Source organism: Struthio camelus, chromosome 20 (assembly GCF_040807025.1).
Source record: "Struthio camelus isolate bStrCam1 chromosome 20, bStrCam1.hap1, whole genome shotgun sequence".
In the NCBI taxonomy this organism is placed as follows: Eukaryota; Metazoa; Chordata; class Aves; order Struthioniformes; family Struthionidae; genus Struthio; species Struthio camelus.
The window spans coordinates 250,227-264,714 of NC_090961.1; the positions used below are offsets into that span (position 1 = coordinate 250,227).

At 36.1% G+C, this 14,488-nt stretch overlaps 1 protein-coding gene across 2 annotated transcripts in view; it reads right to left on the minus strand.

Moving 5' to 3' along the window:
- RALGPS1 (Ral GEF with PH domain and SH3 binding motif 1) overlaps window positions 1–14,488 on the minus strand; it is a 131,240-nt gene that overhangs the window by 17,805 nt on the left and 98,947 nt on the right. For both annotated transcript variants that reach the window (XM_068914418.1, XM_068914417.1), the window contains exon 12: window positions 4,455–4,522. In XM_068914418.1, the coding sequence (XP_068770519.1) occupies window positions 4,455–4,522 (68 nt within the window). The remainder of the gene's footprint in view (window positions 1–4,454; window positions 4,523–14,488) is intronic.

The window sequence follows — 14,488 nt, forward strand, 5'->3', positions numbered from 1 at the left end:
GTTTCTAGTCATCATCTTAGCTCTCATTCTGAACAGAGCAATCTTACAGAGCATGTAGGGGTACTGTAGAATCTGAGGGGAAAGCTCATCCTTTCCTAATACTGCAAGATACCATTGACACATTCAGTCAAGTAGAAATGAATATTGCCCTGAATATGATTTCTGCACTCCAGCTGAGCTCAGTGCAATGTAAAACCATATTATTTGCCTTGCTCAAGACAGTTTCAAGGTTCTTGTCTCCAGCTTTGGAACTGTATTTTTAATTGCTTTCCATTACAGCTCTAATAAAGTCTAAGCCCTCGATTAGGAATTACACAATATTGGTGATGGTCACAAATTATGCAGCTAGAACCAAAGTCAAGTTTCACAATCATCCTAATGGAATGCTAGTATCAAAACCCTAGTGTAAAGCATTCAAATGTAAGCAATACCAAAGTAAAAAGCCAAAAAGCCTACCCATATGTATGCTTTAAATACTTAAGATATAATCATAGGAGATCCAACGTCTTAGCTTTAAGTTTCAAGTTAAAAAAGAATCCTCATAAAAACAAAACCAAACTTCCCATGTCTGTAAAAAAAGTGCTAATTAATTAACAACTACTTTTGAACTTACTTAATTTACCTAGCTTAAAAACTATTTCCCCCCTGTGAACTATTTCTTTATATTTTACCCAACAAATAATTGTACTGAGCATTGGGAGGCAGGTGGGAAAGGGAATTCTGGAAGAAATGTTTTCTTCCAAGTTATTATTTCTGCAGATTCATTCTTTTTTTCCTTACAACTACAGGGACTGAAGACAAGATCAAATGTGTATCTGACTCCAGGAATGGAATTCACAATTCTGAGATAAAGGAAGAACCCTATATAATGACTGGCCATTCGACACTTAGATAGGTATTCACAGCAGCTAACATGCAGTGCTGGGAGATGGAGGAAGAGCATCTGCATTATTTTTCTTCTTTCATATTTAGTATCTTCCTCTTTCTTTCTCTCTTTCTGTCTCTATCTCATTTAGTGATAAGAAAAGACATTTTGAATGTAAAATGAAACAGCTTGTCAGATGAGGTCTGGACTTTTTTTTTTTTTTTAAACATTCATACTTGGTTTAGCATAATGAGACAGAAAATTGGCCACTCAGGACAAGAAATTAAAATAGAACAGCTTTTGAGATAATAGCTCCTAAAGTAGTAAGTATATTTTATATATTTTGATGTTTAGTTTGTGCACAGACATATTTATGCTTCTCTTCATCTGTAAGGCAAACAATGTAATTATCAAATGTTATGAATCTTCCTTCCTTTTCTCATAAAGGTTTTAGAACACTACTGCCAACATAATGCATTCAGCGTTCAGCTCAACTGGAAATTATAAGAAGCATTGCTCATTGATGCAAGTACACAGCACTGAGCAGTATGAAGAGGAGTCTCTGTAAAAACATTTAAGTGGAGAGTTCAAAATACAAAAAATACTAATTTTATACCTCTACTTCCATATGTTCTGATGAGACAGGATGTCCACAGCCAAAATGCTGTCAACTCCTATCCAGGAGTTTTTAAACAAACATCAGAGTTATATACATATCCACAAGAAGAAATTTTTGAAGGCATTTCATAGAGAAGTATTACTCACTGTGATCTATTTTAGTGGTTAAGAGGTAAAGTAACCTCCTAAATGAGCCAGATCATTCACATGAATCTTTCTATTGTGAACTTACCTAGTTTTTGTCATTTAAATTACCAATGTTCTAAATGAGCTACTGGATGTATTTTAATTGACTTAGTTCTTGAATTTTCTGTTAAAACTAACCTCTCCAGCCCTTTTAATTATTTTTGCTGGTCTTTTAAATTTCTTCCAACATACCAATCTATTTTTGGGAATGACCTCTCTTGCTCTATGATATATTGTTTTTATAAATTGAGCTTTAAATTCTTTCTTGGCTTTATTTGTTCCCTGTACCACTGCAACTTCAAGCCTAAGATATCACTACTTACCCTAACCTGAGGTTAACAATATGGTGTCAATATTCGTGTTATTGAATTTTTTTCTGAATATGCTAGATTTTTTTAAAACTGTGATTAGTATTGCACTGTCTACTAGCAAAACAGTACAGTCTCACTACCACCAGCAGTATCCACAGACTCTGTTCAAAGCTAAAGGTGTTCCACACAACTGAATAATCAGGGCACCTTATTGTGCCCGATAAGGAAACGTCAATTTGTATTTACAATGCAGGGGAACATAGCTTCTTTTAATATTACTCACTAACATAAAGTCACTCTTGACATAATCTGAAACTATCACAGATTCTAAAACCACGATACACTGGGAAAGGTGATATATCCATACTCACTATTCACTTGTAAACCTAGCATTGCATTGAGAAGCTGCTCAAGTGAATGTCAAAAAGTAATGAATCTAATTGAAACACTGAAAAAGGATACAGATAAAAATGAGATTAAATTTAGCTTCTTAAAAATGTTTCACTGTCTAGTAAAAAGCTTTACAAATTCAAAACTGTTTCCATACACTTCCCCCCTGCTCCACTGCATGCATACACCAATATGTTATCGTAGAGTTGTTCACCAATGCTTTGTTACACACCAGCTTGTCCATGAGGGCTGAGCTGCACGCAATGTCTTGTTATTTGATGGTTAAATCATTAATAGAGGCAGGCAGGTTTTGAAGAATTTGCTTTCCAAACAACCACTCCCGCGTCACAAACCCTCATCTTGTACAGAATGACATGGTTTCTGGAAATATATACGCAATAAAAAACGAAGGTCATATTTTGGGCCAACCAACCTCAACAGTGTTCCTTTAATCAAAAATATTTCCTAGTTTTGGTAAAACAAGGCTCCACTTTTATGACATCACTTCATGTTGAATAATATCCCTGGTGTATGTTCAGTTAAGTCAGGGAAAGCAGTGTGTTATATCTAAGCTCCCTCAAAACATGTATACTGACTGCAGTATACAGATCCAACTGGAATACAGTGCTTTCTACTAAGTAATATGAAAGGTGGTAACTGGAGATTCGAAAATAAAAAGATGAAAGATTCATGTTGTCTAAGTCACTGGTACCATATAGATTTACGAGACACAACAAACGTAGCAAATGAATACTGCCATGGCTACCCTCTTCTACTTACTTCTAAAGAGCAGGGACAAGATTGGATCTGTGCATCAAATTACATGAGAATGAAAGAAAGATGGTTGGATACGATGGTACAAGAGTTAATTGTACAAAAGTTAATTGTACAAATCATGCCCGTACAGCAAGTATGTGTGTTTTGGTCAACTTATGGATGATACTGTATTTTGTTTGATGTTGTTACAAAGTTATTACAAGTCTTTTGTCCTCCCCCTTTACCCAATGAAATTGTCTCAATTCTATGTGCTACTTTACACAGAAACCTGAAAGGAGAATTTCCTCTATTATTCACTGCACTGATTCCTTTTTACTTGAAGAGAGTTCCTTCTTCACTTATTAAATATTAATGAAAATGCACACATTTGTAAAAAACAAAACTAATCCAATTTCTGTTCTAATGCCAACAAACACTGAGTTATCCCTCAGACTGCAGTTGTTCATATGCAAGTTAACGATCTTTATTGATGAATCATGCTATGGAGAGTATTTCTGAACTGGTGGTCTGGCTTCTGGAAAACAAAGAACGTAGCAATACTACTGGGAGCGATAGTCTCTCCTTAGACTCTTAAATGGTAACAAGGTTGGTGGGAGAGCTGGATGTAAATACTAGCAACCTTGGCAACTTGCCCTAGTCAATCGCCAGGAGTAATTCTAGGCATACTGTGCTGTAGTTGGATTTTTATCTCGATATAGAAATGCAGTAAGTTTTATACTACCTACTAAAACTGTGAAACTTACTAATGGCTGATCTCAGAAATGCTCTTTCTTTGCTATCCATATAGGCCTGTTCCTATAGTTAGGCAAATATATAGCAACACACCTCATCTGCAGTCTCGGTAAAAGAAGTCTTACTTCTGAAATCAAATTGCTTTCATTCACTTAAGATCAATGGATTTGTTTTGCCTAGTTAAATGAATGCTGATATATGGGATATGACTTCCCTCTAAAAATATCTTAGGGTGAATATCATAAAGAGAGAAGAATTATTCAAGACAAAAGAACAATGCTAACTCAGGTACAAGCTGGCCATATAAAAATTTGCAATAAAAATTAGATCATTTACAACCATCAGTGGAGTGGTGGTGCTCCGGACCAAGGATGTTCTGAAACTAGGCATATGCATGGAAAAGTATTGGTTCTCTGACAGTACTTACAAGATAACTTTCTAACTGCAGCATATTTGAAACTGATTAATCCCTCCAAAAACCCTTTGATATAAAATGGGTTTCCCTGTGTACTTCAGTGAAGGATTTCTGTAACTGAAATTATTTTCTTATTCAAAATTTTAATTAAATTTTATACCTGCGATATCTTCTTTGGAGGAAACCAGTCGAGGAGAGCTGTTACCTGGCTCAATTCGTAATGATAATCTGTAAAAAACAGATTTTAGACAAATTAACAATAAAATACCTCAACAAAAGCAGAAGGAAACTGAAGAAAGTAATTACTGCGGCAGTGGTACGCAGGAAGTTTATTTCATTGGAAGTGTAGCTATTTAACTCAATATGTAACAAAATATGCCAATTTTTTTTTTTTTTTTAAGTAAATCACTACCCGCTAGTTTCAAGAAAGAAATTGGGAGGAAAGTCTCTGAAAACAGAAATTGAAATTGGTAATTTTTTTAATTTTCTATCTGTGTAAAAACATAAGTTAATATAATTTTTCACCTGAAAAAAATAGTCCAAAAGTTAGTAAACTTAGATGGAAACCCAATAAACATTTCCCCCCCCCCTCTGTGCAAGAAAAGTTGTATTCATTCTGTTATCTTGTGGGAATGTACAATCAGAAACAGCTATTTAGAAATACTAGTTACTCTGATTTATAGAAAGGGAGCATAATGGGGAAAGGTGAACAATACTTAATAGTGAATGCTTAAGAGTCAAAAAGATTATTAGAAGAAAAGAGTAATATTATACATCCCTCTACCTCACTCCATGTGTTTTATGCTGCACTTACTGTTTCCTTATCTAAGCACTACAGTGCATGTCTTGACCTTCCACTGAATATGACTTCTGCCACCTCTCATGTTCATGCACACTTAATTTCACATTCATGGGTCCTTTGTTCTGTACTGGTTTAAGAGGAAAAGTATGCATGACTACAATGTTAAGTAAATTTGAATGGAAAAGGCAAAGAGAATCAAAGGAAATTAACTGCTGTCACTGCACAGTGGCATACAGCCATACAAGTTGTGAGGGTTTCAAGCTAGATTGCTACACTCCACTGTATACAAATACCACTGAAAATCTTCTAATCTTTAATTAAAAATAGAGGGGGGGGAATGCTCTGACAGCATTTGAAAATATCACATATGGCTTAATTTTCATCTTCCTTATTACCTTTTCTTTCACATACACAGAATTTTTATGGGGAATGCCTCCCAGTCTCGTCCATTTTCCACAGTATTTAAATATCGACAACTATCTTTTAGTGCAAAGTTAGCTAAATAAATATATGCCCTTTGCTGCGTTTCAGAATTCATTTTGCTATTATTCAATTCTTTTAACTATCCAAACTAATGTACTTCATATAGGTAATGAATTATTCCTTTTCAGTGAAGATGACCATCTTTTCCTTCCATCAAGATGGTTTCAGTGAGTAGGAAATGGCAACATGCCTCTCCTGGGAGCCAGCAACGAGGAAGTTACAGTAATATAATTCAGAGCATGGTTCAAATGTTAATCATATGGAAATTTATTTCAGTATGGAGAAATGGCACAAAAAGTTACTGGAGTCTTCCTAGAAACAGGGGCCTTACTGTGTGAATTTACCTTCCATGCCTGTAGAAATGTTCCAGTTGCATCCCTTACATGGTAGCTGCACCTATTTGCTCACTTTTGAGACTGATCTGTTCCTCACTATATTAGAGGTATATTGCTCCCATGTTGAGAGGTGCAGAAGATTGTTGGTGGTGGTGGGTTTTTTTTTTTTTTTGTCTCCTGCTGCACTGTCCCACACATTGTGAAATGTGGGTATTAAGCTCATTGTTATTACATTGGCTCATAACTGACAAGAACTTACGGAAAACAACATTCATTTCATTTTGTTTCACAAAACAGTTGTTCTCCAAACAGACCAAAGGACAACCCAGCTCCTGCTAATCCTTCACTGCTCCAAAACTGCTAATTTCTCTCTTTTTTTCTATTTCTCTCTGTCCAAGGAAGTGGTCATCTCTCCTTCCCTATAGGTGATAACTGCACATTTTTCTGAAACTGTTTATGTATTAGCATTATTTGTTTGAATTCCATTTGTCGGTTCTCAGACTAGGTACTTAGTCTGAAGCCTGCTGCTTCTGTTCTTGTTTCTGCCAGCTTTAAGGAAATAAGCTCCGATACTTTTTACTCATTCTTTTATCAAAAAAATTACACTGTTTTATTAATCCACTGTGGCAAGAGTCACACTTCACACTGCTTGTATGGTCACCATGGAAACATTTATCTAATAAGCCCATCCCGAAGAGATATGACTGCAATTCAGCCAGTGTAAGCAAACAGCTTCTCCCCTTTATAATAGTGTGATTTATAATGCATTCCTCCTGAAATTTTCTTCCTTTGTTAGAATTTACATCTACATGAAACAATTATGGACTAGACTGTTATTCTTGAGCATACTGAACAGAATCTTGCTCATTAAGCCAGGTCCCTTCTATCACTTCAAGTATCTATTCATGGAATTGGATAATTTTCAGTGCAATTGTGACAGGACTACCGCATATACCTGAAGAGGCCACATACCATTTGTCTAACTTTGCATTTTCTATCAACTTCATTAGCTTTCGATATATCAAGTTCCAAGTCCTGATACATCTCATGTGTTTGAAACACAGCACAGGTGAAATACTGTATATAGATCTTTACATAAGAGGAAAGAAAAAATTTAATAGTAGATCTTGACACTCAAGTCAAGGACATTCTTATACTTTATATAGTGACAAGAGTATTTGACAAAACCAAATAGGATCAAGTTCCATGCAACTACTTGAGTAACAGTATTTCTTTCTTTCTGTTTATAAATGGTCTTGTACAGAAGAAATGGGAATATACAGCAGAAAGAAAGACTTAATAACCCTATGTTTTTAATAAGGTTTTAGAAAGAGGCATGGTATCAGTGATGTGTTTTCCACTTAAAAGTTCACTGACAGAGCAATGAGTGGAACTTCAGTGCTACAAAAAGAGATTGCATCACTCTGCACAGATCACATTTTCATTATAGGAAATGTAAAGACTGATAAAGCTAGTTGTCTTTTTGTTTAGGTCAAAGTATATGCTAAGTTCTCTTTTTTTAATGAAAAATGTGCAGGTGTAATCTTAGCTGTTCTGAAGTCTCTGACAGATTGGTCATTGACTTCAACAATGCCAGAATTTTGCAACATGCTTTCAGAATAGCAATGGATATAATTTAGCTATTTTGTTTAGGAAAAATCAAAATGTATTGAAAGATCAACAAAAAATATGAGTTAAATTTGAGTTTTAGTAAATATAAAACATTCATGCTGACATGTTTAACAAAAATTATTTAAAATAACCTGTAAGAAAAGGGAACGCTGACTATGAGCTGTCATTCCTGGTCCTTCTCCTCTCCTGTTCTATCTCACATCAAAAAGGCTGGAAGCAATCAAAAATATCTTTATTTCAAAGAAGAGATACTGACAGCCAAAACAGTTTCAACTAGTCTCGGCTTGCTGGTCACCAAATTCATTTTTGCAATTCCTCTGACGCTGCATTTTCCATTGAGAGGCAAGGGCTGTAGGCATGCACATGCACGCTCATCTGTTCTCACCTGGATGTATGTGCATATACCTATGCCGACAGTATAAGCAAAGTCTTCCAAATAGTAGCCTTATCAATAGGTCCGTGCAGACTTTGGTACTCAATGTATTTATAAACAATATATGTCATTCATATCCATCACAGACCAAATTATATTCTCCCAGCTCACTGCACCCAACAACATCACAAGTAAAAAACTACAATTGTTTCAACATGCCTAATAAATCACTTATCACCCTTACAAAGACATTCTCTTTTTTTGTGTCTGCACCTGATCAGAAATTCATCTTATGAGTCACTATATTCATCCAATATCAAAGTACAGTTACAATTTTTTTTTCCAGGAATTCTTTTTAAAAACAGAATCTTTGCTTTACCAGGGTTAGAAAGCTTCGTTTTAGTACAAGGACCAAGTGCTGACAAAGAAGGAAAAAATTAAAAATTTCACTATTTCACAATTATAAAGCAAGAGTTCAGCTGAGACATATGCTAGGACAGATCCTAGATATCAAGCCAGGAAACTGTGCATTAGAAACTGCAATTCCCAAGTTGAGGAATTAGTATTAACAAGCTACAGTGAAACAAGAACTAGAAATAAAATTTCTAGGGGGGGGAAAAAAAAAGGCATAGTTCAGCAAAAATCTCTAATGAACTGCCAATTCACGATTGGGAATTAAGTCAAGCAGCTTTTAAAGAACAAAGCATATAGAGAACGTATAAGGGTTTTATTCTTGTAAGGTAAAAAGATGACAGAAACAAATGTTGATAAATAAATAAATAAACTGATACCTAAAATATTTTTTGGAACCTGTTATGGCTGGTATGCTCTATAGAGTAACAGGACCTCTATCCCACCTAGTCTTAAATAGAACTCTACTATTGAGTGCTGCCATATAGCTCATTTAAGAGTAACCTTCCTGATAAACATGGAAGGAGGAACCTAACATAATGCAGAAAATAAAATGTGTAACCAGTCTTGAATATAGTTCAGTTTCACAGGGCTATGCTCCGCAGGACAGGATGAAACTATTGCCAGGACACTACGGCTACTTGCTCCATTCTCCTAATACTAAACAAGCAACTAAAGACAGAACATACAGTGAGGGGGGAAGAAGGGGTAGAAGAGGGGGACTTACATCCTTGCACACAAGCAAGGAATTTAGAGGCTCCATGAGGAGGCTGAAAGAAACGTACCCATCCTTCCTGAGACAAGGAAGATCTAAATTGCCAAGAAGCAGTACAGTCCTGAGCTCTTGCAGCCCAGGCATTTCTGACCAGTATCTGTTTATGTGGCAAAATTGGTCTGACATACCTGTAACGTTTTGGGCTACCTGTGCAGCACTTAAAACAGTAGGTCCAACACTCGCTGGATTTCATTGTTCCTGAACATGTCCTGTGGAACACAGCTGTCCATGATTTTCAGATAACAGACAGCCAAGTCACAACTATAGCTGTTGATCCAAATGGCAATTGGCTCAGTAGAAATCTCAAACTGCAATGGTGTTCCCCAACCATGCCTTTGACAATAATTCTTGGTGGAAAAGGTCCAAGAAATGTAGCTATCTGGAAGACCTATTTAAGATGGACTGTGGCCGAGGTTCGTTGTGATGAGTACTGATATTTTAAGTACCTGCTATACAGTTCCTGGCAGCATAAGACTAAAAGCAATATAGCGCAGCTGATATTTTTATGCAGCCGCCATTGTGAGGAGTCAGCGCAACATTTTCATTACATATTCATTTATCTTGGACACGTTTCTATAGCATCCTGCCTATCTGAATCTAAATTTGAACTGCTTTTTATGTAAATCATCTTACTAGAACACTGAAATAGCACAGTTTTGCCTAATATGCTCTAAAGCACTGAAATATATAACTTCTACCGAATGGGATTCCAATCCTGATGTGTCCCGGTAACACTGTACTACAAATAACAGTCTTCACATTGGCCTTAGTCAATATTGTGTGTCAACACAAAACTCTACAAGCCTATATCTAAATCAATAGTACATACACTGGAATCATTACATGGGGCTGTTTTCCAGTACAGTACAAAATTTTATTCCAGGTCAACTATGACTATTGTGTTCCAAACAAAAATAAGCTATTGGCCATTTAAAAATATACATATATTTGAGCTGATGCTGTAGATACACTGTTCTGGTACTGAGAGAACTGGCAGCAGCTTCAATGACTTTGTCAATACTCTCATTTTTGGTAGGATAAATCCTGAATTTCCTACACATGCAATCTCTTCTGGAATTAACAACACCATGTCCTAAACAGCTCTTGAAGAGTCTCAAGACCTAGTCCTATGGAATGTAATCAAGCAGATTATGCAGCAAATCCATGGAAATTACTTGTACATTGTTTAGTCTGACATTAGACTATGTACTTCCAGGATTCAGAATGCATAATCCAGTTCATAGGTGTCTGTGCCAGTGAGAAACAGGATACAGCACACAAAAGTATGGTGTTCCATTATTGTCTAGGGAACACTACAGGGGGAGTTTCACAAACATACTTTACACTTCATGTAATCATATAGACCTTGATTCAGGAAAACATTTAGTTATGTTCTTAAGTGCTTTGCTAAGTAAAAGTTAAGGAAAAACTTAAGCACACATTTAATCAATTGAATCAAGTCTTTCATCTTAACTGGTAAAGAATAGCTGGCTAAAAAAAAAAAAAACAACAGGAAAACATTTTTGGCAGCAATGTCTGATATCTAACATGTTTACAAGCTGTTCTGAGAAACTGTTTTACAGAGCAAGCGCACCTACTCTGAAAACAGCAGCTGGAGGCAATTTGTTACCATCTGACAGGTATAAGCATTGCTATATTCTTTTCACATTAATTCTACTTAAATGCATTTTGAAGAGATTTAGGCAAACTAAAATCAGCCTATTTTTAGAAATCCTCAAAGCAGTTTTAAGTTGCATGCCTATTAGTTTTGAAATTAAATGGAATAAATTGTAATGTTATCCACTAGGAACAAGGCAGAGTTAAAACTAACCCCCAGAGACTAATCTAGGAGATACTGCAACTCAGGAAATGAAATCCTCAGTGTTTGAAGATAAAATTCATTATCAGCCATGTATCTGTTAATTACTAGAATTTTAAATAAGCAGAATTCAGACTCAACTTTCTGGAAAAGTTGACCAAGTAAACCTTCTGTCTGCTGATATTATCTTTTAATAAAATTTTAATACTAGAGAAATTCTGGAAGACTGAAACAGAGCAAATCTGATGTTATATTCAAAACAGTATATTATATTACTGTCTTCAGGCTGGCTAGTGTGATATCAGTCTCAGAAAAAAATAACTGAGAATCTAACACAGGAATCACTTGATACAGAATTAAAACAGAGAAATACTAATATTATTAATCAATATGGTTTTGTGGGAAAGAAATCTTGCCAAATAAGTTTGATGACTCCTTTATGAGTTTAAAAGTATGTCTTGTAGTAGAACCTGCAATTGAACAGTGAGATGCAATGACAAATGTTAACATAACTGTGAGATCCACAAGCAAAATAGCAACCAAGAAGCAAACCTAAGTTACCCTTTTGAACAGAGTGTTGGTGAGACCATGCTGTATTGCTCAAAACGCAGGTAGACACATGAGGATGCTGCTGAGAAACTGGCAGGCAAAATTGTTTTGCTGAAGAGCAGGGATCTCTTGAGGACAAACTTCATCACTCAGCCTCTGAAGTCATAGCATTTGGCATCTACTACTCAGTTCCTTTTTCACAGGATATTAAACATTGCAGTTTCACAGCTGTCCTACAAGGATGTCCAAGACAACTGAGACAGAGCATGGCAACACCTTGTCTTTGTTATGTTGTATTCTGATGTTCCCCATCAAATAAGATTACTTCTTCAAACTTAAAGACTCAAAACAAACAAAAAACCCCCCCTAAGAAATTCTTAATTTGGAGTCTGGGCCAGGAATCTTCTGTAGCTGTCAGCAAGGCACAGTGTCTTCGCTATGTCCCCATTTTTCAGACTGTCTTTGATTACAGTAAAATAACTCTGAGGGAAGGACAGGGTTGGGAGATGAAGAAAGCACTTGAAAGGAGAAAATATGCTTGTTTGTCTTATTAAGGACCAAGAATAGCTGTGGAGAATACCAGGCCTGACCTAATGATATTCAAAACACAATAGTTTTGGAACCATGCAAGACATGGCAAGTTGGAAAAGGATGTGGTATGGCGTCACAATGTTTGGATACTGCTGTGTAGCTCAGGAAAAACTGCATACCTGGGGACAAGCACTCTTCTCAGGTTACCTAGGTGTCACCCACACTTCCTTTGTTTCCTGAGCATGACTTCTTACACTCCTTGAGGAGGAAGAAGATCCTACAGCATTTGCGTGGTATCTCTGACGCCTGGCGGCTGCAGCTGTCGGCGATTCCCTGCGATAATGATGAGTAGCAACACATTTTGGTATATTGGAAGGAATTCTGATCTTTTGGGTTCTTTTTTGGTCCCTTTAGTTCTGTAACCAGCAAATGTTTTAACCTCTCCGCTTGTGCAGAGAAAAGTATATGGTCTCAGTAAAACAAATGTATTATTTTTAGGATATGACATCACCGTCAGAGGTTTTCTGGAGAGTTCCCACTTACTGACAAGCAGGAACCTAACACGAGCAATTGGACTGCCACAAAAAAATGAAGAGAAAAGCTCTGTTTATGTAACTGCCAAACTTTCCTTTCCAGGATAACTGAGGTCCTCATCTGGCAAAATGCGTGTGTTGGGATCCTGCCAATGCATTTTAGGGCAATTGTCTAAGCTTCTCTCCTTGACAGCCTGGTACTAAGGTAGGTCTGTTCTTCCTGCCAAAGATCAAACACAGATCTCTTCAGAGTATACTAATGCTGCTCCTGGCTCAACAAGAGAGGTCACTAGAAAGAGAAAGAAAGAGGAGATTCTTTCCCACTGTAAAAACTTAGCGCTCTTTGCCTTTTTAAGGCTTACAGTTTTCTTCTGGCATGGGACCAGAAAATGCTATGAAACTGATGATCCATTAGGGAGAACTGAGAGGAAAATGTGGAATCAAATATTCAAAACAGAATCCACAAACTTCTTATCAAATAAAAAGACAGAAGAGGAAGGGGAGAGGTCTTTAAGGATGGACATGATAAGTTTTGATGAAGACTGTCTTTGATTTAAAGCTTTATTTCTGATGAAATAAACATGGTAGAATAAGGTCAAGGTTTTCTAATACAGAGTAATTCTTATAAACTTCAGCTAAATTTACTATGCTAACAATCAAACCTTTCCCCTCTTTTAAAACCTCTTATAACTAAACCTTGTATAGTCAGGCTTAGAAAAAAAAAACTTGTAAATTTGATCAAAATATTCATTCTCACAAATAACTGGATCAAAAAAAAAGTACTACATAATTTCTAAAATACATCAAATACCTTTCAGCATTATTAGCAAGACCACTAGTGGAGTTAAAATAGTTTCAAAAATTTAAACTGGAATTACTCATGACTTGTAGTTTCTCCAACTATTATGTCATGGTCTTAAATTTTTATAGAAACCATTTGTTTAATCCATTTTTACAAAAATATTAGAACTAATGAAAACTATTGTATATATAATGTTAACATTGCTGAATTACCAGGAAAGTCCATCTGAAGGTCAATTAATCAACACGACCAGCCTCTTGCATGCAGGCTGTAAAGCCTATACAATTACAGTTGTTCATCTTTCCCAGTCGCTACTCAGCTTAACTTTGTTCTATGTTTCCTACTTTAATGACGCATGGAAGTATGCTGGAAATAAGTAAATAAGGATCATTTATTAAATCTTAATACTGAGATTTAAATGGCACTCTACACTTAATACAAATCTTAGACTGCCTGACCTTTTTACCATGCTGTGCACAATACAGGTGTTCAATATGCTTCTGTTGCATAATCTCCATTTGTGAAACACAATGTCATGAGATGGAAAAAAGGAAGGGTAAATGCATTCTGCATCAGCATTCTGGCAGCAACTCTAATTTTATGCAGCAGATAAATTTTGTTATGAAAACATCATGCAAATAAACTTTTTCCGTTCTTTTTTCTACAGAAATATCACTGTTCTTAATATCTGTGATCAGTCAGACACAAAAACACAAACCTGTCAAAAACACAGCCAAGTATGTTCTTTTGCAGTGAATAACCCAGCGCTGGTTTAGCTTCTTTTGCTAGAGTTTACTCCAAGCAAGGGGACAAATTCTGGAGGCTTTTCTCTCTATCTGAAGCATGACCTGATCATACTCGGTGCAACTCTTGTTTCTGTTCCAAGAGAATGTCATGTCTAAATGGTTTTACCCTTAGAATCATTCTCTCAAGGAAAGCAAAGTTTCAAATACATGTATCACAAGAATCTGTATCAGCAGACTTGACTGAGCAATAGTACTTTACGTGCAATGGACCACAGCTAAGTGGGATAGCTCTAACAGCTGGAGTTATCACCAGTCACATTTATGTTCAGAAGTAAAGAAGAAAGGTAAATCACTTGTCTCATGCTGTGCTCAAACATGCTTTTTGCATGGAGATCCCTTTTTC